Source organism: Podarcis muralis, chromosome 8 (genome assembly GCF_964188315.1).
Source record: "Podarcis muralis chromosome 8, rPodMur119.hap1.1, whole genome shotgun sequence".
NCBI classification, from domain to species: Eukaryota; Metazoa; Chordata; class Lepidosauria; order Squamata; family Lacertidae; genus Podarcis; species Podarcis muralis.
This window is the reverse complement of record NC_135662.1, coordinates 25,651,323-25,678,732: the sequence shown is the minus strand read 5'-3', so window position 1 is coordinate 25,678,732 and position 27,410 is coordinate 25,651,323. Positions and strand designations below refer to the sequence as shown.

The window sequence follows — 27,410 nt, the reverse complement described above, 5'->3', positions numbered from 1 at the left end:
CTTTCCCTCGTATTCTTGCCTCATCTGATATTCCATTATCCGTTAATTTCATTCATTAAGGCTCCTAGAATGACATCACAGCTGAGCCACCCTTTTACACAGAGCTTAAAAGATCTCCAAAACAGCAGCTTTTTTCTCCAAAATAAAAACCCAAAACAAAACAAAAAATTATTCATGTTCTTTCAGAACTATCTTGTAAAACTTCCTCAGTCCCCACCCTTGTAAAAAAACACAACAATCTTATGCTTCAATGTTTACAAAAAAGAGGGGATGTATGTACCACTTTTCAGTTTTTAAAACTTACAAAGACAGCTTACAAAATTCGTTGATAGGGCAGGATCCTGGTATTGCAAGAGCAGACTTTCACTACTGCAATGGAGCTTTCACTTTTCTCCCTGCACCAGAGGTGGGTTTATTGGGAGAAATTTACACTAAAACGCTAGTGAATTTTCATGAAGGCTTTTTCTGTTTAAAATAATAATGATCGCAAATTGATGCAGAAATGTGGTGAATGAATTTAAGATTGGGGAAATGAAAAATTGACAGAGCCAAAATAGCATAATTTTATCTCTCGTGTTGACTCTGACTTGCCTTTATTTCTAAACATCCCCTCCCTCTCTCACTTTCCCCCTTGCACTCACACCTTAGCTTACAGCTAGCAAACATCTCTCTACAAAACATTTACCACATGTCGCCTTTACAAGTCAGTTATACCACAGTCTCCAGCTCTCTGCCTAACCAGCACCGCAGGGTTGTTGTAAGAGTAACATGAAAGGTTTGAGTGCCAGGTATGTTACCTTGAGCTCCTTGAAGGAAATGGGTGGGGTTTCAATGTATTCATTAATTAATTGTGTTTGGGTGTAAAATGTACTTTGGCTCTCAGTTTGAACTATTTTAACCCGTAAGAGAACAATTCATCAGGGAGTGGGGAAACAAGTCGAATCTTGCAGAACTCCATGCTTTTTTCCCTTTTATACCTTGCTTGTAAGAGTTCGTGTTTTGAAATTCTGGGATTGGATGCCAGTTGGCCCATCCTAAGGTAAACGTGGGAGGTGGCAAACGAGGCACTGAATTACTGAAAGCCCCGGTTCATTCCAAAGTCATGTAGCAGCCAACCCACACACTGTATATAAAAGTCTATCCCAGTTGTTTAGATAGTGAATGAGTCAGCAAAGGGCTAAGAGCCACCAGTCATAGGGAGTGTTTGGAGTCTCATACTTCACTTTTCACTCAGTGGGTTACTGCCTCAGCCTGGACATCCTATTGTGAGTATAACTGTCCATTTGGCATTTTCTGCACGTATGCTAAGTGCAGGATGCTTGCGAGCATCACCCTCCCAGTATCTGTGCTGGAAAGACAGATATGGCTTGGGCAGGCCAATAGCTCAGTGATAAAGGTAAAGGTAAAGGTACCCCTGCCCGTACAGGCCAGTCTTGACAGACTCTAGGGTTGTGCGCCCATCTCACTCAAGAGGCCAGGGGCCAGCACTGTCCGGAGACACTTCCGGGTCACGTGGCCAGCATGACAAAGCTGGATCTGGCGAGCCAGCGCAGCACACGGAACGCCGTTTACCTTCCCGCTGGTAAGCGGTCCCTATTTATCTACTTGCACCCGGGAGTGCTTTCGAACTGCTAGGTTGGCAGGCGCTGGGACCGAACGACAGGAGCGCACCCTGCCGCGGGGATTCGAACCGCCGACCATGCGATCGGCAAGTCCTAGGCACTGAGGCTTTTACCCACAGCGCCACCCGCGTCCCGCTCAGTGATAGCACCCATTATTTGTAAGCTCCTCCAGGTAGGACCAGAAAATATCCCTGCATGGAACCTTGGAGAGCCACTGAACTAGTATGAGCCCAAAGGCAGCTTCCAATGTTCTTGGAGACAACTGCTTTTCCATTCAGTGTAAACCAGTGTAAATTGGTGCACGCTGGGGAAAAACAAAAAAAGAGTTTCACGTATATGTTAATGGAGACTGAACTGGTGGTGACTGACCAGGAATGAGACCTTGTGGTCATAGCTCAATGAAGATGTCGACCCATTGTGTGGTGGCTGTGAAAGTGGTAAATTCCATGCTAGGGATCACGAGTAAAGGAATCAAAAATAAAACTGCCAATATAATAATCACAGAATCACAGAGTTGGAAGGGACCCTGAGGATCATCTAGTCCAACCCCCTGCAATGCAGGAATATGCAGCTGTCCCATACAGGGATCGAACCGGCAACCTTGGCGTTATCAGCACTCTTACAAGCAAGGTATACTGCCGTTATGCAAATAAAAGGAAAAGGCATGGGTTCTGCAAGATTACAAATCTATGGTACGGCCGCATTTGGGCTACTGTACAGTGTACAGTGCTGGTTGTCACATCTGAGAAAGGATATTCTCTTCTCTGTTCCTGAAGTAGAGAAACGCACATGGCTTATCTTCCCTAAGGTATGAAGATAGCATGAGGAGAGGGCAAGTTCTTTATGAAAGCCATGGTGTTGGCAGGGCAAACAAAGGTGTGTGTGTATCTATATCCAGTTCTGCATGTTTGCCTATAACCTGATTTGCGCCATCAGGGTCAAACTAGACATTATTTTATTTTGTTTATTAAAGGCATAGCCGGCTCTTCCTCCTAAAGGTGTGCAGGGCAGAAAACACGCAAGCGATCAAACAGTTAAAAGATCTTCAAAACAATTCCAATACAGCTGCAGGCTGGGAAAGATCTCTACTTTAAAAGGCTTGTAGGAAAAGGAAGGAATTCCGTAGGGGCCAAAAAAGAGTGGCACCTGTCTAATCTTGAGTTGGAGGGCATTCCAAGGGGTGGGTGCCACAACACTAAAGGCCCAATTCCTTTACTGAATGGAATGAAACTCCTGATGCGATGGTATCTTCAGGAGGTCCTCACCTACAGAGCACAGCGATCAATTTGGTATTTAAGTGGGTGATGAGCACCTAAACCTGTGGTTTTATTTTATTACAGGCATAGGTGTCAGCGACTCCCGGCTGGTTGCCCAAGAAAGAATAAAGTCAAGGGAAAGTTTCTTACAATCCATTTTTATTTCAAACTTTACAGAGAGAGCCTATAGAACCCAAACTCTTGGATAATGGTGTTGTCCCAAGTGAATCTCCACTCCTCTTCTCTTCCACTTCCTCATTCTTCCTCATCATCACCTCCTCCTCTATGGGTGCCACTAAGTGCCCTCTGTCTTTGAGCTCTTTGCTCTCCTACTTTTAAGGCTCGCCGGGTTCTGGGAGATGGTGGGTCTGGAATGCTTTCTAGTGACAATGTGTCAGCCAGCTGCTGCTCCAGCTCTGCCTGCTCCTTCTCTCCCATTATATCCCAACTTTCCCCCTCAACTGCCTCTGAGCTGTGACCTCCCACAAACCCCTGTTGTAAATCTATACTGTCTTCCCCTTCCTCCTCCCTGGAAGGGTCAGGATGGGGAGGTGGTCTCCACCACTCATCCTCCTCTGCCCAGCCCTTGACAATAAGGGGCAGAGTTCGAGTGGGACTGCAGTGTATAAGACAGGGAGTGTTTACTACATCCCAGTGGTGACTTTGGCAACAAATGCTCCCTCCCTCACAACTATAAGGCTTAGGGGGGAAAGCTCCCATTGGTGCTAATAGGAGCTTTCTCCCCAAAACCATACCCTCCAACACCTTGAAGCCAAAATCCAGGACACCAGATTGCCAGATGCCATCTTCGCAAGAGCACAGTGGCCATTTCGGTTGCTGTGATCACAATTTTGCGCCATGGGTTCCCCTCTCCCCCATAAAAAGCACTTTTGTGGGGGTACACCACACTTTGGGCAGGGAGGGGAAATCCCACCATGAAATCGCGTGAGATTACAGCAACCAAAATGTCTGCCGTTCTCTTGCAATAAACAACAGGGCGTCTCAGTTTTTCCGGGACACTTGCAAGGTATGCTAAAACCACAGTCTTTCCTGTAGGATGGTTTCCACAGACATTTCAGCTTTGCATTAAAGCATGTGTGCCAATAAAAACGAAACAATGGTTTGTTTTCATTGGATTCAAAGGAATCCGTCTGGGAACGGAAGGAGATTTTTGCTCGCAGAATGGCAGCTCCTTTTGTTCACAGAATGACAGCCTCAGGTCACACCTGTTGCACCGACGTGTGGGTGCACAAATAAGGAGCTGCGTGTACGCATCACACATTTCCCCCGGGCAGGGACTCAAGAAGGCTTACACAAATTAAAACAGCGCAGATATCCCAATGACCCAGCTCAATTGGTTCAAGTGTGGGGCTGATAATGCCAAGGTTGCAGGTATGGGATAGCTGCATGTTCCTACATTGCAGGGAGTTGGACTAGATGGTCCTCAGGGTCCCTTCCAACTCTATGATTCTTTGACCCCACCTGGAGGCACCCAGAATTTTTCCAATGGACTTTTAGGAGCATAAGAAGCTGCTTTAAACTGCATCAGATCATCTGTCTATTGAGCTCAGCTTGTTGTTTATTCATTTAGTCGTGTCCGACTGTTCGTGACCCCATGGACCAGAGCACGCCAGGCACTCCTGTCTTCCACTGCCTCCCACAGTTTGGTCAAACTCATGCTGGTAGCTTTGAGAACCCTGTCCAACCATCTCATCCTCTGTCGTCCCCTTCTCCTTGTGCCCTCCATCTTTCCCAACACCAGGGTCTTTTCCAGGGAGTCTTCTCTTCTCATGAGGTGGCCAAAGTATTGGAGCCTGAGCTTCACGATCTGTCCTTCCAGTGAGCACTCAGGGCTGATTTCCTTAAGAATGGATACGTTTGATCTTCTTGCAGTCCATGGGACTCTCAAGAGTCTCCTCCAGCACCATAATTCAAAAGCATTAATTCTTCGGCGATCAGCCTTCCTTATGGTCCAGCTCTCACTTCCATACACCACTACTGGGAAAACCATAGCTTTAACTATACGGACCTTTGTTGGCAAGGTGATGTCTCTGCTTTTTAAGATGCTGTCTTTAAGATGCTCAGCTTAGATTATACTAACTGGCTGTAACTCTCCAGTGTGACATCCAGGTGACATCCCCAGCCTTACCTGCAGGTGCTGGAGGTTGAACCTGGGGGCCATCTACATGCAAAACAGATACTCTAATACTGAGCTGCAAAAATTAATATATTCTAACTATTCTTATTTCATGTCATTAGCCTAATGGACTGTAAGTCGCTTTGGGTTGCCTTGGGCAAGATAAAGCATCTGACAAGTTTAATAGATAATAATCTCTTATCCAAACAGAGTTATTATGGCAGCTCTTCTTTTCACATGATCATGGGTTTCTATGCTCCTGTTTCCTGCCTTATACAGAGGCTGCATATATTTCAGTATCACTGCCGTCATCCAGTCAGGACTATGACTCACAGATTCCACAGCCACTGCCAGATCTCTATAGATGACATTGCAATTATCTTATTAGTTTCTGCCCCAGAAACTTGATGTTTATGTTTCTGGAAGCACGTTAGGCTGAGTCACTGGATCATCTGACCCAAACCCAGTTCTGCTCCTTTGCTTTTCAAATCTATTGGCTGCTTAATAACTTCTCCGATCTCTTTGTAGAAAACCCTTCAGGAGGGTTAACTCCCCCCCCCCCGTGCTATCAGAACGATTCTTTAAGAAACGAGGCCAAACAGATACATGGCTGGGCTTTTGAACAAAACCTTAATGTTTAAGGAAAATTCTAATACTGAGAGGATTTCCTTTGTACAGGGTTCTTTGGAAACGGACTGCAGCAACAGGTTTTAGAGAGAGACCAGCTGCAACAGGGATGGGGAACTTTTCTTGCCAGCCTGAGGGGCACATACTCTTCCGGGGAAGTTTATGGGGGCCACATGCAAGTGGTTGCCGGGCCAGAGGGCAGAGCAATGAATCTGATTTTTTATTATTATTTTTTGTACAGTAAGCTAATTTCTACACACCAAACATCCTCCCTCTTCCATCCAGGCAAGCCAGAAGCCTATCAGAGTTCAAAGACACATTCCATCCTGCCAGGGTCAGTGAGGAGTGTGGCCTGGTAAGAGTCCCACAGGCCAGACAGAGAGGACTGGAAACTCTGTTTGGCTCCTGGACCTGAAGTTCCCCATCCCTGAACTACAACCTAGATTTCGTACAGCCATTGTTTTTAGCATTGAAACAGCATTGAAACAGCTTTAATTGCAATGGGGTGCCAGTGTGGTATAGTGGTTAAGAGCAGTAGTCTCGTAATCTGGTGAACCGGGTTCTCGTCCCCGCTCCTCCACATGCAGCTGCTGGGTGACCTTGGGCCAGTCACACTTCTCTGAAGTCTCTCAGCCCCACTCACCTCACAGAGTGTTTGTTGTGGGGGAGGAAGGGAAAGGAGAATGTTAGCCGCTTTGAGACTCTTTCGGGTAGTGATAAAGCAGGATATCAAATCCAAACTCTTCTTCTTCTTCTTTTGCCCAAAAGGCAGCATATAAATATTAAAATGAATAATAACCTAAATTAATATATTTTCTGAGAATCCTCCGGAAAAACAATCTCTCAAAAGACCTGTTGATGGCATTTTACCATTGTACTGTTGAGAGTGTATTAACTTATGGTCTGTGTGCGTGGTTTGGGAGCTGCACGGTCAGGGGAGAAACAATGCTGTCCAGGGTTGTAAAGACCGCGGATAGAATAATTGGGTGCACTCTTCCCACCTTGGATCAAATCTATGCTTCCAGGTGCCATAAGAAAGCTGCAGAGATAGCGCACCCTGGAAACGATCTCTTTCATCTTCTGCCTTCTGGAAGAAGGTACAGGGTTATAAAGACTAGGACTAGATGCCTAAGAAACAGTTTCTATCCAAATGCAATTTTGGTTTTAAATGCAGTGTAAGGAGTCTCTATGGGAGTATATTGTATTTAAAAATGGGGTATCAGAGTTTTTAGGGGTCTAACCAGGTTGGGATAGCTGGGATAGCAGGCTTGTTGGTTTTTGAATGTCTTTTGTAGGTTTTTTTCAATTTCGTTGTTCTGTATGGGACAATGACAATAAAGATTATCGTATCGTAAATAGAGCCACTCCTGCAAGCAGTTTTTCACCTCGCCAAGGGCATTTCCGGTCTCCAAAGTGTGTTATTAGAAAAGTGGCTCAGAGGGATGGCTGTAAGGAAAGTTCTGCAGCTCAGTAGTAGATCAACTGCTTTGTGTGCAGAAGGTTGCAGCTTGAATCACATGCATTTCCAGCTAGAGCTGAGAGAGATTCGTATCTGAAATACTGCTGCCATTCAGTAGTACTGGCTAGATGGACCAATGACTTCAGTATAGGACAGCTCTGTATATTCCCATACAAGAAGTAGTGGAATGGCCTCTGAACCACTTCTTACCTGCAACCTGATCAACACCGGTCTTGCTCTACAGCAGTTTGGTGTGGCCTGTGTTGAAAATACGGGTCTTCCCACAACCACCACACATCGCTCCTTCCTTAAGATATCACCAGCACTTGGAAGTCAGTTATCACGGGCACTTTCTTAAAATTGCATTCCAAAGCAAAATATAAATGCTGCCTAGCAAAGCAAATCTCGGTATCTCACAACCTCAATATTTACTCATTGATTAAGGTGCAAATTCAAGAGCCATGCTGTCATTTTCCTAAGGTTGATATGAGCACTGGTTTCTCTCAACTCCCTGGTGTTAGCCACCCTGAGCCCGGTCTTGGCTGGGGAGGGTGGGGTATAAATAAAATGTATTAAAAAATGTATTATTATTATTATTATTATTATTATTATTATTTTGTAATGCTGCAAAACTATATTGCCTCTGGATCCTGATGTAGCTTTGCTACATGGAGGTGGGGGGGGAGTAAGTCCCAAAAGCAATGGGGAAAATAGAGGTGGCAGTGCCTGCAACCATCCAGTCTAGCATGCCTCCTAGCTGTGGGACGCGGGGGACCACCGAGCCTCTTGGGCTTGCCAATTGGAAGGCTGGCGGTTCGAATCCCCGCGATGGCATGAGCTCCCGTTGCTGTGTCCCAGCTCCTGCCAACCTAGCAGTTCGAAAGCACGTCAGTGCAAGTAGATAAATAGGTACCACTGCAGCGAGAAGGTAAACGGCGTTTCTGTGTGGGTACTCAACACAGTGTTCTGTTGCACCAGAAGTGGTTTAGTCATGCTGTCTGTCTGTCTGTGGACAAACGCCAGCTCCTTCAGCCTGAAAACGAGATGAGTGCCACTACCCCACAGTCGCCTTTGACTGGACTTAACCATCCAGGGGTCCTTTACTTTTACCTTGCCTCCTAGCTGTGTTAGTGGGGCAAGTTTAAGGGGAAACAAAAAGTAACACATAAGCAATGGAAGCCAATTTCAGTCCGCTATAAAATGCAATTTTATAGTGCATTTCTTAATATGCTCTGTTGTTTTCACTAATATATACATTTTTGCATGCCCTTTTTCTCATTGTGCACTTTTTAAATGCATTTTTTTCATTGGGAAACAGCATTGCAATATCTGAATGGGACTTTTACAGGATAACTATTTTTCAATTCATGCATTCATCTGTGAATGAGGCCGTTTCGCATCAAAATGTGAACCTATCAAATTTCTCTCCCATTCTCACAAGTAACACCAAATCAGCAAGTTTTCTTGCATAGCTGTCAACCTTCCCTTTTTTTGCAGGCAATTCCCTTATTCCAGCGCCGTTTCCCACTGCTTCCCGTCGCTATCCCGGATTGTTAGATATCCCGTAGACTGTCCCCGGGACAGATGAGGCTGCTGATCCCTTATTTTCAAATCTGAAAGTTGACAGCTATGCTTGTATGAGCTAAACTTCAATCAAGTTTGAGATTTCTTGCTAGGTTCAAAGGCAGTGAAACCTTTTATTGATTTATTACAAGGCATGTAAATAGTCCAAAAGACATCATATAGAAAACAGTAATAAAATCGTTTTTCTTAAGAAAACACTTAATAAATACATTTCAACACTATGTCTCCCCCTTCCCTCCCACTCCTAACAGTTCACCCATTAAAAATGCAAATAGTTGAAAGACAATAAATAGAAAGTTACAATGGCATAATACAAACGTGAGATTTCAGCACAAAATCTCTTTGTGGTTTATTAGAAAAGGAGGTTTTCTTTCCCAAAACTTGGCATTTTGCACTTGATTTTATGTTTTACGTTTCCTACTTTTCTATCAATATAAACAATTTTGTGTTACAACACAACAGAAAGTTGTAATACAATTTTCTCCTATACCTATGTTTTTTAAGAGAATCAAATGGCTCCAGATGCATCAAGGAAACACTTCAACACTTATTATACAGTTACCATGAAACCCTGCATGTGGTTTTTAGGGCTACAGCCATTAGCAGTTAATATCGCCAATATTCTAACAACAAGTATCCATTTAGTGAAATTCACATTCATCTCCCATAGTGTTCTGTGGCAATGTAACCCACTGTAAATAATGCTCCCAGTTAACCAAACACTTGAATATCTGACTGCAGTTGATATCTTTCTATTCATTGGGATAAATGATATCAAACCAACAAAGATTTTCAGCTGCGGGCACTTAAGAAAGTCAACTGGTTGATTAGGGAGAAGGCATATCTCGTGGGAACCCTTTTTCATTGGCTTACAGAATTAGTAAGAAATAACAAAAAGATGGCATCCATTTTATAAAAGATGCTTTCTGATTTCTTATACTATTATCTAAAAGGCAACAAGGGAAACAGTTTTCTCCCCCCTTGGACACGTCTGATTGTAAGTTTGGAATGTTATTGTTTATAAGACAAAAGTTCTGTCCCGCCCCAACCCAAACACACTCACACACTTAAATTATAAACTGGAAAGTATAAATGGCATTTCTTCATCCTTGCATGCATTAGGCTGTCCTTATTGCTGGCACATTTCATCAGAATAATCACAACTGTGAGTCCAAGTCAGATTTGCATTTCTTGTTGACCAATCTAATATAGATTGGTTTATTGTTCAGAGGAGAGCTGAAGAAGATCCAGGAAAGAAAATGCTCAGGATGATCCAATGTTCCTAAAGGACAGAGAGATCGTGGCAAGACTTGGACTTAAGTTTGAAGGCCATGTTCTTGTTCTTCTTGGCTACGATTTTGCCCCAGAATCGCCTGGCTTTCTTAGGGATGCTCTCCCTCCGCTTCTGATATGCCAGCCTCCTTTCGTTCTTCTCTTTGCTGTCTCTCCTGAGCCGCACTTGACGCACAATGCCTTCAAACAGCTCCTTCACATTGTGCTGGACGGCCGCCGAGGTCTCAATGAACTTGCAGTCGAACACAACAGCACAGGCCCTGCCCTCTGCAAAACATTTGAAGGGGATTTGTCATTGTACTAGCTGGAGAGCTCAGGTGACTGCACATTATTTTAAACAATGGACAAAGAGCCAATGAGCCGGGGTAGATTCATAAAAACAAGAGCTGGTGTTGACAACAACCCAGAGAATCACCCACTCCAATCCTTTGCCTTAAGACGGCGTATCATATAATCAGGGCTACATTGGTTGCTGTGCTAAATGTGATCAAAGTTCTACCCCAGCAGACTCACATTCTAAGAAAGGAAAAGCTGAATTCAGAGCCAAGCATAAATTATGCAAATATAGCAAATTTAAATATTTTTTCTTGTCCGCTTCCGCCATCCATGGTGGCACTGAATTCCACCATCTAAATAATGGAACTCCTTTTCAGCCACCACACTTTGGGCTTCTGAGATTTCAAATTTTGCTAGAAATTTTGCTAGAGATTTACCTTTTGCCTTTGAAGAAGAGAGCTGAATGAACAACAGAAAATCCCAGGCACCCAGCCTGTCTCCACCACTTTTGTGAAAGCTTCCAATCATGGGGATTCTACAACTGCCTTAGACAGCCTATTCCTTGGCTAATTTTTGGTAATAATTATATTCCAACCCCTGCTTCAGTGTTTACTCATTGTCCAACCCAAAGAGTATTTACCTATGAACAGGGCTTATCTTAATTCAGTTAGCTGCCATGAAAGTTCCCCAAGAAACCTTTAGGGCAAGCATGGGGAACCTGTGGCCCTCCTAATGTTCCTGGACTACAACTCCCATTATCCTTGACTATGCTGGCTGGAGCTGATGGGCACTGGAGTCCATCAATATCTGAAGGGCCACAGGTTCCCATCCCTACCTTATGGCTATAGGTTTTGTGAGACCGTTGACATTTGAGAAGATCCACACCATACATTTAAAGCACATCCAACACACGTTGAAAGCAGGAGACTTCCCCCAAAGAATCCTGAGAACTATCATGTCTTAAAAGGTAAAGGTACCCCTGACTGTTACGTCGAGTCACGGATGACTCTGGGGTTGCAGCGCTCATATCGCTCTACAGGCCGAGGGAGCTGGCGTTTGTCCAGAGACAGCTTCCGGGTCATGTGGCCAGCATGACTAAGCTGCTTCTGGCGAACCAGAGCAGCACATGGAAATACGCCGTTTACCTTCCCGCCGGAGCGGTACCTATTTATCTGCTTGCACTGTGTACTTTCGAACTGCTAGGTGGGCAGGAGCTGGGACCGAACAACGGGAGCTCACCCCGTCGCGGGGATTCGAACAGCCAACCTTCTGATCAGCTAGCCCTAGGCTCAGTGGTTTAGACCACAGCGCCACAGTACATTTCTTAAAGGTACTGCAAATTGTAGCTCTGTGGTTCCCAGGATCCATGGGGTTTTAAGTGTGTGCGTTGGGTGTGTTCTAAACCAGTGTTTCCCAACCGGTGTTCCGCGGCACACTGGTGTGCCGTGAGACCTTGCCTGGTGTGCCGTGGGAGGGAGGCGGGCGAGTCGGGCGGCGAGAGGCGAGAGGATCGGGTGCGGCGGAGGCCAGCCCCGCGCTTGGAGAGGACGCAGCAGCCGTCGCCAAACCCGATCCTCCTCCTCCTGCTCCGCCGCCGTCCTCTGGCTCTCGGCCGGGAGGAGCCTGCGGCGACGGGGCGGGCGCCGAAGTTGGCAGATCCGCGCGCAGCCTCTCGCCTCTGCCCCTCGCCGCGCCGGCCCAGCCAGTCAGCCAGCCGAGGGCGGGCGCGCTCTCGCTCCTCGCTCGCTCTATCCGTGGCCGCGCCCGGCGCCAGCCCCGCGGGACGACGCTGCGACGGGCGGCCCTGTGTCGCGAGGGGCGGAGCCCAGGGGAAAGGACCTCCCAGCAGGCGCGGCTGAGGCGCGCATGCGTGGCTGGGGGGGTGCGCCCTCTGCTCTCTCCCCCTCCCCCCTCTGGACCCCGCGCGCGAGGCTCTCCGGGGGCGGGAAAAGGGTTTCCCTCAGGCGGAAGGTCCCGTGGGAGCTGGGAGGGGGGCAGCCGCTGCTCTGGCTCCCCCCCGCCCCGAACCGGCTCTTCCTTTCGGTTCTGGCGGGGAGCGCGCTCCCCCCCCTTGCGCTCCGCTTTCCCCTCAGAAGAGCCCCCTGCTCCCCGTAATCGAGGGTGATCGTGCCCAGGGGCTCGCCAGATCCCCCTCCGGCCGTCTCTTAGTCCCCACACGATCCCAGGAGCGCGACGTGGAAGTGTGTGGACACCCGCAAAGGTCAGGGATGCTTCTCAAACCGCCAAGAGGCAAAGCCAACGTCCCCCTCACCTGGCCCAGGAGGATATCTTTAACATCCTTTTGACACTAATCAATAAGTTACATTTTTTATCTTTTTTATTTAGCTATAAATGCCAGGCCATCTCTTTTCTCTGCCTGGAGAGGAACGATTGCTCTTGCCAGAGGTCAGATGTGATGGACTTGAGAGGCTTCCCTGCTTTCCACCATTCTGTCTGTCTTGACTGCCCCCCCCCCCCTGTTTCTTTTTCAACTTTCTCTCCAGACTTCCCCTATCAGCATAAAATTAGGCAGAAGAAGCTTGGTTCCCTACCCCTGATCCAGTGCAGGGGGGACGACGACAAGCAGTTGTAGACAACCTTATTTTAAAAGTTCTCTTCATGTAACTTCATGTAACTAAAGTTCATGTAACTTTAGTACAATTACATCCTCTGTATATCATTTATATCAGAAGTGGGGAGATGATAAATTATGCTGTACCATGCAGCACTAGGGACGCGGGTGGCGCTGTGGGTAAAACCTCAGCACCTAGGGGTTGCCGATCGCATGGTTGGCAGTTCGAATCCCCGCGGCGGGGCAAGCTCCAGTCGTTCAGTCCCAGCTTCTGCCAACCTAGCAGTTCGAAAGCACCCTTATGTGCAAGTAGATAAATAGGGACCGTTTCCGTGTGCTGCGCTGCTGCTGGCTCACCAGAGCAGCTTCGTCACGCTGGCCACGTGACTCGGCCGGGAGGAGCCTGCGGCGACGGGGCGGGCGCCAAAGTTGGCAGAAGTTGGCGCGCCTCCTCGGCAGCGCCTTCGTCCTCCTCCTCCTGCCTCTGCTCTCCTCCGGCGGCGGGGGCGCGCCGCCCTCCCCGGCCGGGGGGCTCGGCGGGGCCCGTGGGGAAGGAGGCCATGTTCGCGGCGCGCGGGATCGCGGCCCCCCTCCTCCGGCCCGCTCCCCTCCCCCTGCGCGCTGCCCTAGCCGTGCGGGTCTCCTCCCCCTGCGCCGCCGTCCCCTTTCCACATCCTAGGAGCCGCGGTCTGCCTACCGCCCCCGGGCCGCGGCGCGGCTCCCAGCCCGGGCTGGCCTCCGCCTCCTGGGACGCGCGCCCACCCCCGCGGCCCCCCAAACTTCGGAGCAACTCTCCAGACGCTTCTCCCCCGCCTCGGTCTCCCTCCTTTCCACTTCTCTTCCCCCCTTCCTTCCCTCTTTCTTTCTCTTTCTCTCCCACCCGCCTTTCCTTCTATTAACTTTCCTTTCCCCTCCCTTCGTCCTTCCTACTTTTACTCCTGGGCTCCTCCCCCCTTTGCGCAGCCACAAATCAATCTCTCTCTCTTTTTTCCCCTCTCTCTCTTCTTTGCTCAGACGCAAAAAAGCGCCGCTTTTTGGAAATCCGGACTGCTGTCCCCGCTGAAACGATACTTTAAAAAAGGAAGAACCCACTGGCTCTTATTTCTGTTTAAAGCAGTAGATCCCGAACTCTTTTGGCCCACTGCCCCCTTGGTTCCACATCCCCCAGTGTCCCCTATGCTTACTCTATAGAAAGCATTACAGGGGTTAACGCGGCTCGCTAAGGAAGATATTAATAGAATTCTGCATTTGGGGGGAGACCCTAACAGTCATCTACCATTACCTTCTATACTGTTACTATTTTTTATTTTTTTTTTACATAAGTAAAAAGTGACCTTTCCCTATCTGGCATGGTGGTGTGCCTCGAGATTTTTTTCATGAAACAAGTGTGCCTTTGCCCAAAAAAGGTTGGGAAACACTGTTCTAAACATATAGTGTGGCTCTGCCCTTGTCCTATCTCCCATGCAGAATGAAATTTTCCAAGGTTTCTCAGGAGAAAGACACAGCTGAACATGTTGTTGTTTGTAGCGTAGGCATATCTAATATTACAAACCCTCTGAGCAGGGTTAGTGTCAAAAGTGTAGAAGCAAAGCAAACAGCACTACCAATTGACATCTAGTAGCTCCTACCTGAAACAGAGACTTCCCGGCACCTAACGAGATCACTTTTGTTGCCCACTAAAATAATGGGGATGTCTTCTGTCTGGCGTGCCCTGCGGAGCTGTATCCTGAGCTCAGATGCTCTCTCAAAGCTTGCACGGTCCGTGATGGAATAAACAATCAAATATGCATCCCCAACTTGCATGCAGTGATCTTGGAGCCATCCGTTTTCACCCTGTTTAAATAATAATAATAATAATAATAATAATAATAATAATAATAATAAAAAATTGTATTGCGTGTCAACAAATACTGGGTATCTTAACTGGAAGACCTGCATCTCTACAGGAAATAAACAAAATATTGCCACCACATGTTTTCATTACTTTTGGTATGTAGCTCAGGGTTACAGAATGAGTGCTGCATTATGTGGTCATTGGTTAGCTTGTGGCTGAATCCTGCGTCTAAATTCTGCGTTTGACCTTCAATATATCCTTTGAGAGATGGAGGAGGGATCCATTTCAAACCATCAGAGTGTCTCTTGCAGCACCAAGTGCCCACTTATGTCTAAGCTGCTCTCGCATTTGTCAATATACAATTGACTAATTAGATGCAAAATGAGATGCAAACCCTCCATATATTTATACACTGAAGATGTATAAAAAAGTAAAATCCTCTGTGCTACTATATTGTTGCAGCATAAGTTTATAAGTATTAATACATAAGTATTTTATATGTTATATGCACTGCTGGGTGTGTTTATGTGCTGTTACTTTAGGAAATGTGGGGTGCATATAATATTATACATATGTGTAATGTGTGGAAATGCTTTGCATTTTTATAGGAACTGGTAAAAAAACTCCAATTTGCTTCTCTTTGAGATCAAGGAGAGAGAAGGGAACTAACAAAATGGAATATCAACATCAAGGCTTTTTTAAAAAATCAATTCTTGCTCCCTTTTCTCTGCTTCCAAACATACAGTAGCTGGATGTGTTTATGCAGAGATATAGCAAAAAACACTTTGCACCTCATGGGGAGACCAGATGCAAAGGAAGGCATGGCACCTGGGTTGGGTAGAAGGAGAAATTCAGAATGTACATCTTCTCTGCTATCTTCTTAGTTTATTTTGTTTATTTTGTTTATTTATTATATTTATACTCTGCTCGTCTCTCAAAGCAGTTTACAATGGTAATCCATCGGAAGATGCAACAGAAGTAATTGGGTGTCCATGGGGTACGTTTGCAAAAGGCCATTGCTCAGTAGTTGAGCTTCTGCCTTGCATGCAGAAAATCTCGTGTGCAATCCCTCGCATCTCCAGGCAAGGATGGTTAAGACATTTGGTTGAACCCTGGAGAGTCACTGCTAATACTGAGCTAAATAAATCAATGGTTATCATGTGGTTTATCATATGACTCGGTATAAAGCAGGTTCCAAAGGTGTGTGTGTAGTAATGTCTGCTTTTTCTACACGGTGAAAGGATAGTCACCAAATAGTGCTGCATCAGTCAGGGCCTGAGAAACTGGTGCTGCCTGTTTATGGAGATGATTGGTTTATTGGTTTGTTTGTTGTTCATATAGGATATTCTGTTTTTTAATGTTTGATGCTTTGTTGTGTTTGTATATATGTTGTAAGCCGCCCAGAGTGGCTGGGGAAACCCAGCAAGATGGGCAGGACATAAATTAAATTATTATTATTATTATTATTAAAACCTAGGTCATGAATCTTTCCTCCACCACTGCCACTATTTCTATAAGTGCACCGTTAACAACGCCTATTAAGTTCTAGTAATGCATGGCTGCCAGAAAAAAAAGTGCATTATGTCTTCATTGAGATTTAAGTTGCAGCTCACAGACCCATTAAGAGAGTCCTTAGATTTAAGTAAATTTATGGCCAGTTCAGGCAACCTTTAGGAATGTGCCACCCCCTTAAAAACCCCCAGAAGTGCCGGCTGATGGTGTGGAACTGCCACCCTGTGCAAGATTAGATCTTTGAAAGACCAGATTTGCAGAAGTGGATGAAATATGTAACACTTCAGTGGTAGTTAGTTCAAATGCCCACGAACAGTGGCCCCGTGGAACTCAACCTTTAGCTGAGTTGTTTTTAGTTATATGCCATTTTTCTATTAAAACAGAAATAACCACATTGCAATAAAACAAATAAGAACAAAGCAATGCTCCACAAAATTGCAATATAATAAAAGAACAGTAAAATGTTGCTCAATTTAAAGAGTACAACCGTAAAACAGAGGACAAGTGGAACCTATTCAATAGGTGTGCACTTGGTACGACTTACTTAGATATCAACGGTACTAAAATGTGATAAAGAACACATCATTAAACAACAATGTTAGTTTACTATTAAATATAAGAAGAGAGGGAGCCTGGCTAATCTCCCCAAGAGAACATTCCATAGTCCTTATACCACCACCAAAAAGGCCCTGCCTCTTTTCCACCATCCGCCTGATCTCATATATGGATGGATCAGGCTGATGGGACTCTGAGGCTGATCCCTAAGGCAGGCTAGGTTCACATGGGAGCACCAGGCAAATATGATTGATCCAGCCCACCAGCTGTTGTTATTCAACCTTTCCCTGCACAAAGTAAGAGCTCATCCCAGAGACTTCTAATCATCACAAAGGCCCCTTGAAACTTTTTCAAGTTTTGCTTCTCAATATTGGAGAACATCTTGGCTGTGAGTCTTGGAAGACCTGCTCCCTGCCTTGCAGGCCTTTTCCCACCTGGCCTGGGCGGGTGGGGCGCTGACTGACTCCAGCTACAAAAGCTGAGGCTGCTGAAGAGGCCAGAGATCATCTTGGCTGTCTCATAGTGCAGACACAAGTCATTGAGCCTGAGCTGCCGCCACCATTGGCAGGATTGGTAGCAACAGCGGCAGAGATGTTCTATGCTTATGAGAATATTTAAGTTTATTGATAATTATATGTGCATTATATTTGACTTCCTTTAGTAATGTTTTCTTTTGAAATGTTTCAAATAGGTTTGGGTTTTGTTTTTTGCTGTATTAAATGTTCATTCTGTAATTGACCTCCTATGTAATGTTTTATTTTGAAATCTTTTAAGAGAATGTTTTAGTTTTAGATTAGATTTTAATTTTGAAATCTTTAAGATAATGTTTTAGTTTCCTGTTAATTATGCTGCTTTGAATATACGCTTTATAGTTGACTTTCTTCTGTAATGTTTTATTCTGGATTGTGTTATTTGATGTTTTCATGTAGGCTGTAAATTGCTTTGAGATTTTTTCCTTAAAGAATTAAAGCAGTATAGAAATGATGATGATGATGATAGTAATCATAATATATTCCCAAGCATAGCAGCTGTTGAATTTATAAGCTTAAAATGAAATAAAGGCAGAGAGCAAACCTATTGAATATGATTCATCTCTTTGCCTTACAATTTAGCAATTCTTAACATTTGGATGTTTGTTTGTTTTTTAAGATCCCTTACAGTCAAATTTCCAAAGCAATGTTTGAAAAATTCAGCATGGCAAAATGAATATTTCATCCTACCTTGTTCTCCCACATGTCAATTAGTATGATAGTTGCACTTTCACCATCTACCAGCAAGGTTCGTTCATAGGTATCTTCTAGAAGAAAAACAAGACAGTGTCATTTTTTAAAAAAATGTTCTTGAAAGCTGGAGAGAAAGCTGTTGGAAATGTCATAGGCTGTTATAAAGAAGATTCCTATTTAGGATCTCCCAGCAATCCTACAACTGTATAAAACAAATTAAACTGGTGTAAGAGTGTGCAGGCTTTGGGGTTGCAGAGAACTCTTCATCAGACAAACCATACCTGTCCACACAACGTAATGGAAAGCATTCTCTGAAACTCAACAGCTGAGATATTTTTGAGCCAACATAATTTTGCTCTGACAACAAGTTGTTATTTTGGATCTCCTGTGATTCTATTGCAATGATGAAAAATATATCAGGATTTGTTTGTTTCCATCTGGGAACCTAATTCAGCCTTCGTATAAGGTCAGATAAAAATCCATTGCTTTGCAGCTTCTGTGTGGATAGCAATCTATCAGGGGTGCTCTAGCAGTAGATTTCCTGCATCAGCAGAGGGTTGGACTAGACCTTTAAGGTTTTTACCAAATCTGTGATTCTATTTATACCGACTATGCAGTACTGCTGACCAAAAATGTTTTTATTAACTTTGTTCCTTCCACTGCATCTTCTAAGACTTGCAAATAGCTGTGTGTTGGGGGGTGGTGGTGTATATAGTTCTTTCAGTTCTGATGCAAATCTTCCAACGATTTGTCATTAAAATAACAATTTCTGGCAAAGATCTTATAGTTTCCATGAGCTACATGGACATATAATTTCCTTGGTAGACATCATGAAGGTGGTAAGACAAACGATTACATTCACTCTTCTGAAGTTATCTTTATCCAAAGGAGAGTAATAAGAGCAGGAAGAAGAAGAAGACCCACTGGAAGAAATAAGCCAAATACTGAACGTTTGACCCCATGGGAGCTTCAGACAGACGCAAAGGCTCCAGCTAGGCTTAGTAATGGAAAATATTTGTTTTCACTCAGTTTATGGGTGAACAGGCATTGCCGCTGCGCGCAGCTTTCGCCTGGGGCAAAAGTGTGTGGAAAGCAAAGGGACGCTGGCCTTTCTTTTTTTTTCCAAAAAGAGACAAGCAGTTCCCATGTAGGATGTTCAATCGGCAATAACTCTTCCTTACATTAGTGCTTCTTGCTAAATATGATGAATGTGCGAAAACGCCAGACACAGCAATGTATTTCCTGCAAGTTTCTTTCATCTGTGATCCATGTCCGACTATCTTTAGGGGAAGGATTATGTACTAAAGCCAACCTATAATTCAGAGAATTTAAGAGGCCCCAGGGTTGGTCTATAGAAGCTCCCCAGACAATATGATAAATTGATTCCCTGCCCCCATCTCTGCAATCTTAATTCCTTTCTCTTCATTTTTTTCCTTTCGAAAGTTGGGGCCCCATCTGCACTGTATATTTAAAATGACATCAAAGCAGCCATGGCGTCCCCAAAGAATCCTGGGAACTGCAGTTTGCTACGGGTGCTGATTCCAAGTCCTCTTAACAAACTACAGTTCCCAGGATACTTTGGGGGAAGTTGTGTATTTTAAATGCATGGTGTGTACGCAACCAGTGTTGGTACTCAATGGTGACTGAGCATTATACTGTTTTCATGTTCCCCTCACCCCCTAGGAGTCCATCACAATTTTTTTCCCCATTTCTGTCCACCTTCCTTCAAGCTGTTGATGAGTCCCTCTTGAGTTTTGGTTATGTAAGCAACAATAGTCTAGGAACATAGGAAGCTATCTTTATACTGAGTCAGACCACATCAGTTGTGTGCCTTGTTTCTCAATTTGATCATTTTACATGGTTTAGAATATTTGGTGGTATTTTATGCATTGTGATTTGCTGGGGTTTTTTTAATTGAATATAGATTAGTAATTTTTTTATTGCGGTTGATAAGTGCAAACTGTTTCATTATTATTTGCCGGTGTTTAATTTTGCTGTTTGCTATTAGATTCTGATGGATTGTTGAATGTTTCTTTGTTTGATATAAGTTGCTTATTTTAAAGTTATTGTGACTTTTTATATTGGATCAGATTGTTACTATTAGCGGCTGATGTTTTTATATGCATTGGAAGCCACCTAGAGAGGCTGGGGCGGGGTATAAATAAATTTTAAAAATATTATTATTATATTATGGGTCCATCTTGCTCCATATGGCCTACACTGATGAGCAGTGGCTCTCTAGGGCTTCACGAAAGAGTCTCTCCTAGACCTAACTGGAGATGCCGGGGATTGAACTTGTGACCTTCTGCACGGAAGGCAGATGCTCTACCACTGAGCTAGAACCCTCTCCCACTGAAGACTGGAATTAGTATATATGAGGACAACAGAATGCACCCAGTAAATCCTTCACAATACCACCACAAAATGGAGAATCACCTTCAAGCAGAGGATCCTGGTGTTGTGTGTGTATCTCTCCATCTTCCCCTTCCAGTCTCCCCTCCTTCCTCATAGTAAACAAAAGCAGCCCAATGCCTATTAGCTCAAGGAATAACTAATATCCGAGGCTCTCCTTTTAATCACACAGTAAGACCTGCTGGGGAAAGCCTCTGGCAAAGAGCAACCAAGCTCTCTCACCATGGTGTGACTCGTACAAGAGGATTTCCAGCCTTTATCTCCTGTTAGCTTGTCAGTGAAAGCAGCAGCAAACCCTGCCAACGCTTCATGGGAACAGTCCGCTTGCTGGAGCCGATGTGTAATGTTCTCTTGTTTCTTTATTATGTATACAGTGGTACCTCGGGTTACATACGCTTCAGGTTACTGTTAAGTTGTGGGTGAACATATCAGACGACACAGTGATTCTTCAAACAGCTCTTGTTTATTCACAGGCCAAAACACAACTGAACTGAAGGGTTCAGCCAGCCTGCTTATATAGAGCTCCACTACAACACAACAGTAACCATTTTCTGTAACTATCCAATCACTGAATGTCACTTTCAATCCCTTATTTGCATATGTGGGCCTGAGTGAAAACTATCTACAGTATCCCCCTGCTGGCCCAGGGTGAGAACTTCAGTACATAACAGTTACATACGCTTCAGGTTAGATACTCCGCTAACCCAGAAATATTACTTCAGGTTAAGAATTCTGCTTCAGGGTGAGAACAGAAATCATGCAGCAGCAGGAGGCCCCATTAGCTAAAGTGGTGCTTCAGGTTAAGAACAGTTTCAGGTTAAGAACAGACCTCCAGAACGAATTAAGTACTTAACCCAAAGTACCACTGTATAAATGTGATGCCACACAAGCCTTGTTGAAAGGCAGAATCTCAGTAGCAATTAATTGAAACAAGTCCAGCTGGCAAAAAAAAAAAAAAAGCAAGTGTTTGGTCACTAATGTGGCTCATCTGCCTCTTGCAGACGGTGCAACGAATGTAAATTTCACCTTTGTGCAGTGGGCTACATTTTATGCACACACACACACACACAGCCCCCTCTATCCTCCATCCAGAGAAGCAACAGCAAGGGTGTTGTTAAAGAGTTCAGGGACCAATTCCAGCCAGGCAAAAATGCTCAAAGAGAGTGACAAAAACAGCCAGTTCAAAACACATTTGGGGGTGGTGGGTGGCCTGAGGGCAAATAGAGAGGCTTGGAGAACCAGGTCTGAGGTTCCCCCACCATGCTCCTCTATGAAAGGCAACAGCATCAGGTGAAATAAAGTAGAAGAAGGGAGGGGGGGAGCCTGAAAGAGGCCTGAAAGAGGAGGTGAAGGGAAGGTGGGGAGAACAGTGAGCAGAGAGGAAAAGGCAGCAGGCAGACAAGTGGCAATAGAGAGGGATGTGAAAGAAGGCAATAGAAGAGAAAGTGGCCATGAAGCCTGTTAAGTTGTGGGTGGACATATCAGACAACACAGCGATTCTTCAAACACCCCTTGTTTATTCACAGGCCAGAACAACTGAACTGAAGGGTTCAGCCAGCCTGCTTATATAGAGCTCCACTACAACGCAACAGTAACCACTTTCTGTAACTATCCAATCACTGAGCGTCACTTTCATTCCCTTATTTGCATATGTGGACCTGAGTGAAAGCTATCTTCAGTATTCCCCTGCTGGCCCAGGGTGAGAACTTCAGTACATAACAAAGCCCACAGCGGCACCCTGCCAGTCGCTGCTGAGTAAATAGAGAGACAATAAAAAGAAACTCCCTATGAGTTCCTAGCAATGCTATATCATTGCTCCCAAATGCCTGCTACTACAAATATCATTACTACTAAATGCTCTTTGAATTCAACATTTTGGGATTAATCATGTGTGTTATTATCACTGTCCAGGGATAATAAAGGGTGGGACTCACCTAGCACCTGCCCCATCAGCAGAAGCCCTGTGCAAGGACTGCTGATTTTTGCCTCCACTCCTCCCCCTGCGATATTGGCTTGGGGGGGGCATTCAGAGAGCCCCCAGCACAAGGTGCAGGAGGGAGGAGAGCGGGGAATCGTTCCACGTAGCAAGCTGCGATGCTTGTGCAGATGAAATGTTAATAATAATAATTTATTATTTATACCCCACCTATCTGACTGAGTTTCCCCAGCCACTCTGGGCGACTCCCAATCGAGTGTTAGAAACAATACTGTACAGCATTAAATATTAAAAAATTCCCTAAACAGTGCCACGTTTAATTCCACCCCGAAGAACACTACTGTAGTCAAGTTTTGCAGGCCCAGTGAAAGTAATGAACATGACTAAGTTAGGTGTATTCATTTCGGTGGGTCTACTCTGAATAATATTTAGTTGAAAACCACTCAGAAAATGAAAATGTGAGAGTGGGCTCCATGTTGCAAGCTGGGAATGAAAGCTATAGGATTCCGTTGTTAGTCTCTTGAACTTCAAACTTCTCTTCATGCAACCTCTTTATTTTGCTAACTTTCTAACTCTGTTGTCATATCGTTAGGAATATTGCAACAGGGTTGTTAATTTAGATCAAGACCAGTACTAATCTTGTAAAGCTACGTTTATTTTCTCATTTCCTCTTTCTTCCTTATTTCTTGTCGGATCAACTGTGATTTATAGGAACTTTACTTCTGCCCTAAGAAAACATTTCTTAAGCTTGCAGCTGTTGTGTTCTATATGTGACAATCCTACTTTGCATATCAGTCTAATCTGTAGCATGTAAACTTTGTTAAAGTCAATGGTCACTTAAGTCAGTCTGGTTTGTAATTGAGAATATTTGAGAAGAAGGCACACACTGATTCAAAGCAGGGAGCACTCGCACAACTAAAGGCTCAGTGATAAATGGACTCCACAGCCACCACTATTGGGAGAAGCTGTCCTGAGTATCTTGTGGAAATGACAGGATTTATTTTTTAAATAAATAAATAAATATATGGAAGATTTGATTTCTGGTGCTGTGTAATAAATCCTACCTCCTTCCTTGATGCAGACAGTGGGGAACCTCAGGAACAGGGGCCAATGAAGTCCTTCAAGTGTCTCTATCTGGCCTTTCAAACTCTCCCTGCCCACCCCCATCCCTCCAGGCCACCCCTCTCAAAATCTGCTTTGCACCTTCCTTGAGTGTTTTCCCTGTCTCTTTGAATTCTGATAGTGGCTTGCTTCTTGCCTAGATGGTTGGACAGAGAGGGCTGTGTGCAGAAATCAACCTACTACTGCATGAAAGTGTTCCTCCTCCCATTTTTGTCTCTGGTGTCCCACCCACCAGTCCCATTGCGGCCCATGGGAAGCTGCCCAGAAGCAGAAGCAGCCCTTCCGTGGGGAAAAGGTTCCCCACTCTGCTTCATGTGCACTTGGCCAGATTTAAAGCACTGACAACAGAGAATCTCCTCCCACCATCTCCACCGTAATCTCCACCCTACATCACTGGGCACCCAACGTGCCAAAATCGCCTTGGAGGCTAAGAGCCAAGGGAATCACGGCCTCAATATCAGGAGCTCCAAGTTCTCAGAGCTAATCGCCGCTTACACAAGAGGCTTTAAATAAACCTCTGCAGCGTGGAATGTAATGACTTACCTCCGAGCACCTCGCAGTCACTGTCCATGCTGTCGTGCACACCTGCAAAGATGTTGGCAATGGTTGTCTTGCCAACTCCTTGCTCCCCGATGAGTACCACTCGGTAGTAGGTGTTTCCTGACTCGGAGGAGATGACAGAGTCAGAAGACTCCGACGACCAGCTTCTTCGGTAATACTCTTCGGGGTTGGCGGTGTACCTTTTGTGTCGGTTGCACTCGTGGGGGTCTTTCTGGACCACCAGATTTCTCCCATCCGCTGGGATGCTCCAGCGTTGCTGCTGCGATTGTAAGGTGTTGCTGCTGTGACGCATCGTGACATTGTTCAGAGTCATGGCTTTTCCCAGCCCTGTTAAAAAAACAACAACAGTAAAATCACAAGTGTTATATGTACCGTTGAATTTCTCTGTCCCATATCTGAACAGGTGAGTTCTTGAGATCTGCAAATACTTGACACCTGGAAGTGTCAATGGTGCTGCTAGGAGTGATGATAATAGGAAGTACCTCTTGAAATTATTTCTTATTCTGAGATCTTTTTGCTGTTTGCACATGACAACAGCACTCTCCCACTTTGCAAACCTTGCACATTCATATGTACTAGCAGCAATCTAAAAAGTGGACATGTGGTCCATGTGTGATTGATGCTCTGAATCAGTGCATTGCTCACCTCACATGGTACTACAGCATCTGGGGGGGAAACACCCAAAGCAACCAAGAAACTTGGTTTTACACCATACAAAAGGGTATTTCTTCATAGATGTGTCAGAGGCTAGGGTGTTAGTTACATCATTGGGTCTCCCCCCCTGCTTTGGTTTTCCTAAATACCTAAATTCTTTTTTTCTTCTTCTGCCCCTTAAAGTGTCAGTTAGGAGGAGGAAACACTACAAATAAGTAACCATAGTTTACTGCCCAAGAAGTCCAGTCAAACTGGGGAGCCCCTAATTCATCTCTGGAGCAGTAAGCTGGGTGCTCTCCCCTTGTCTAAAGATGGCTTTTAATTAGACTTTGCAGGAAGGACTTTTTAGTGTTGGTGGGCGGTACAATGCAGCGAGTTAATTCCTGATGGCCACTCTCATTTGCAGCTACCATTTTTAGGAAAGTTGCTTTGATGCTCTCCAGCTCCCAACATGACAGCTAAGTTAGACATTTTGCTTATTCAAGCTTATGCTTGAGTTTTCTCAGTTCACATCACTTCTCTCCAGCTAACAAACAGAGCACTTGCCCAAAAGATTGTTGAAGGCCATTTCCAAAATTCAGATGCAGAAGCATTCACAAGTTCAACTCTTTTTCAAGCAATGCACTTGTTTTGCCATTCAGACAAGCTCCGTGAGAACTTCCTCAGGAGGCTTCCAAACAATTTAAAAACAAAAACACTCAGCAAAGAAGGAAACTCCACTCCATGACATTTCAGGTGCACACATTTTCATGCATTTTGCAGCAACCTGCAAAGCTATTATATTTGGCCTTGCCTGTTGTTTGGGTTGAGAGATGCAAAGGAATGCTGGTCAGAAAGAGAAACAGCATTCAATGCAAATTTAGACTATTCCTTTTCTCCCTTACTGACTAGTCACTTCAACTTTTTCAGCCAAAGATGATAGTGAACAGATATCAAGCTCATCTCTGTATATGTGACATGAACACATTTACTACTATTTTGTGGCTCTAGTTAACACTGTGCTCTCTAAAAAGGGATAGAATAAGATGCCTTTCCTTTGATGCATTTAGAGCAGTCTCATTGCAATGTGCAGCTAACTATGCTGTTACTTTAATAGTCTAACAAAGAAATAAAGTTTGGTCTGATGCAAATTCTGAACACTCTTTCAACTTGCACATTTTTTGTCTATCTACTCACATGCCAGCAGTGCTAAAGCAATGCATTCGAATCAATGCTCATTAAAGTCAACACTACCTTGTTGCTGTTTTTACTCTCTGTTCCAACCACAGGCGACTCCGTTAATCTCACTCCCTAGTTCTCGGGAGAGTGTTGAACACCGATCCACTCTCCCACTGGAAATCCTTCTTCTGTCCAAGGGCTGCCTCTCTAATTCTTTCTCAGCAAACCTGGTTTATATTAAGCCCATCTGATCAGAGACAGGGCTTTTCCGTGACGTCGTTGGCCTGTCCGCCCAACAGCCAGCCCCCAGCTGGACGGAAGCAGGCATGCAGAAGAGAGAGAGAAAGAGAGTTACGATTGCTAACGAAACAATTTATTTGCAGGCATACAGTCACTTATTCTGTATGTGCACATAATGCCGGTAGTGCAAGTACAGAACCTTTTTCACAAGAGCAAAGCAAAAAAAAGTGGGGGAATGATATCCATAAGTTCCTTCTTGTCTGCTCTAAAATGCTGGTGATACCACCGATTCTTAAAAATCACTTTGGACGCATTAACACAGGAATGTCGCAAACGTCTTAACTGACCTAAAGGCCATGCTAGACTGAAAATTACTCTTTTTCTACAATGTTATTTTAGTCTTTCCCCCTTAGATGAATAGAAGAATGCAACCTCCTCCTTCAACAAGGGAATAAATTGCACAGAATATCCCATTTTTTACCAGCATTGATCCCCCCAAGTTACAAAGGAAAATGCTACCAAGGAAGCATCCGGACAACCTGTTTAATAAACATTCATCCTGATTTGTTTACACAAAGTTTGCAGGGAGATTTGACAGTAGCGGCTCTTTATTTGGCCTGCATTCTGATTTGTTGACAGATAGGCTATACAATGTAATGTCAAGCAGTTGTTATCCCAAACTTTCTAAAGCATTTCCCCATCACTTCCTTTATAGCAAAAAGTCCAATTTGGGGTGAGGGTGGGTGGGAGCGGGTCCAGTGGGCAAGAACACCCAACCAAATTTAATTCCACAACCTTCATTTGCCAGTATGTGTTTGTCACTATTTCTGGGCAGAAATCAATCTGGGAGGTCCTTAATTGAGGATATATGTACACTATGGGTTTAAACCATTCTGTTACTTTATGAGCATGGCTTGGGATCTCTAGTCAGGTATTCCTAGCACCCCCATCAAACTACAGTTCCCAGGATTCCTTGGGGGAAGCCATAATCTGACATGAAACTTATGTAACTTTGTCATGCCAATTTACTGAGAGAGTTAAAAGCAACTACGGTTGCAATGGAAGGACAGATCGTGAAGCTGAGGCTCCAATACTTTGGCCACCTCATTAGAAGAGAAGACTCCCTGGAAAAGGCCCTGATGTTGGGAAAGATTGAGGGCACAAGCAGAAGGGGACGACAGAGGACGAGGTGGTTGGACAGTGTTCTCAAAGCTACCAGCATGAGTTTGACCAAACTGCGGGAGGCAGTGGAAGACAGGAGCGCCTGGCATGCTCTGGTTCAGGGGGTCACGAAGAGTCGGACATGACTAACCGACTACACAACAACAACAAAGGCTGCAATCCTATAAACACCACCTGAGTGGGGCTTACTTCTGA

General features: G+C 44.7%; 1 protein-coding gene across 3 annotated transcripts; it reads right to left on the bottom strand.

Annotated features, from left to right (window-relative positions):
* Positions 1–8,774: 8,774 nt before the first annotated feature.
* GEM (GTP binding protein overexpressed in skeletal muscle) lies at positions 8,775–26,099 on the bottom strand. Of its 3 annotated transcripts, none has more exons than XM_028736505.2 (5): positions 25,869–26,099; positions 23,964–24,308; positions 17,948–18,024; positions 14,455–14,659; positions 8,775–10,245 (listed from the first exon to the last, which is right to left on the bottom strand). In XM_028736505.2, exons 2-5 carry the CDS (start codon positions 24,292–24,294, stop codon positions 9,968–9,970), a joined length of 891 nt encoding a protein of 296 aa, XP_028592338.2. In that variant the 5' UTR covers positions 24,295–24,308; positions 25,869–26,099; the 3' UTR covers positions 8,775–9,967. The 3 variants fall into 3 exon arrangements, with proteins under 3 accessions (XP_028592338.2, XP_028592340.2, XP_028592341.2); XM_028736507.2 differs by having other exon boundaries at positions 17,948–18,021; positions 25,869–26,090; XM_028736508.2 differs by lacking the exon at positions 17,948–18,024 and having other exon boundaries at positions 25,869–26,090.
* Positions 26,100–27,410: the final 1,311 nt, after the last annotated feature.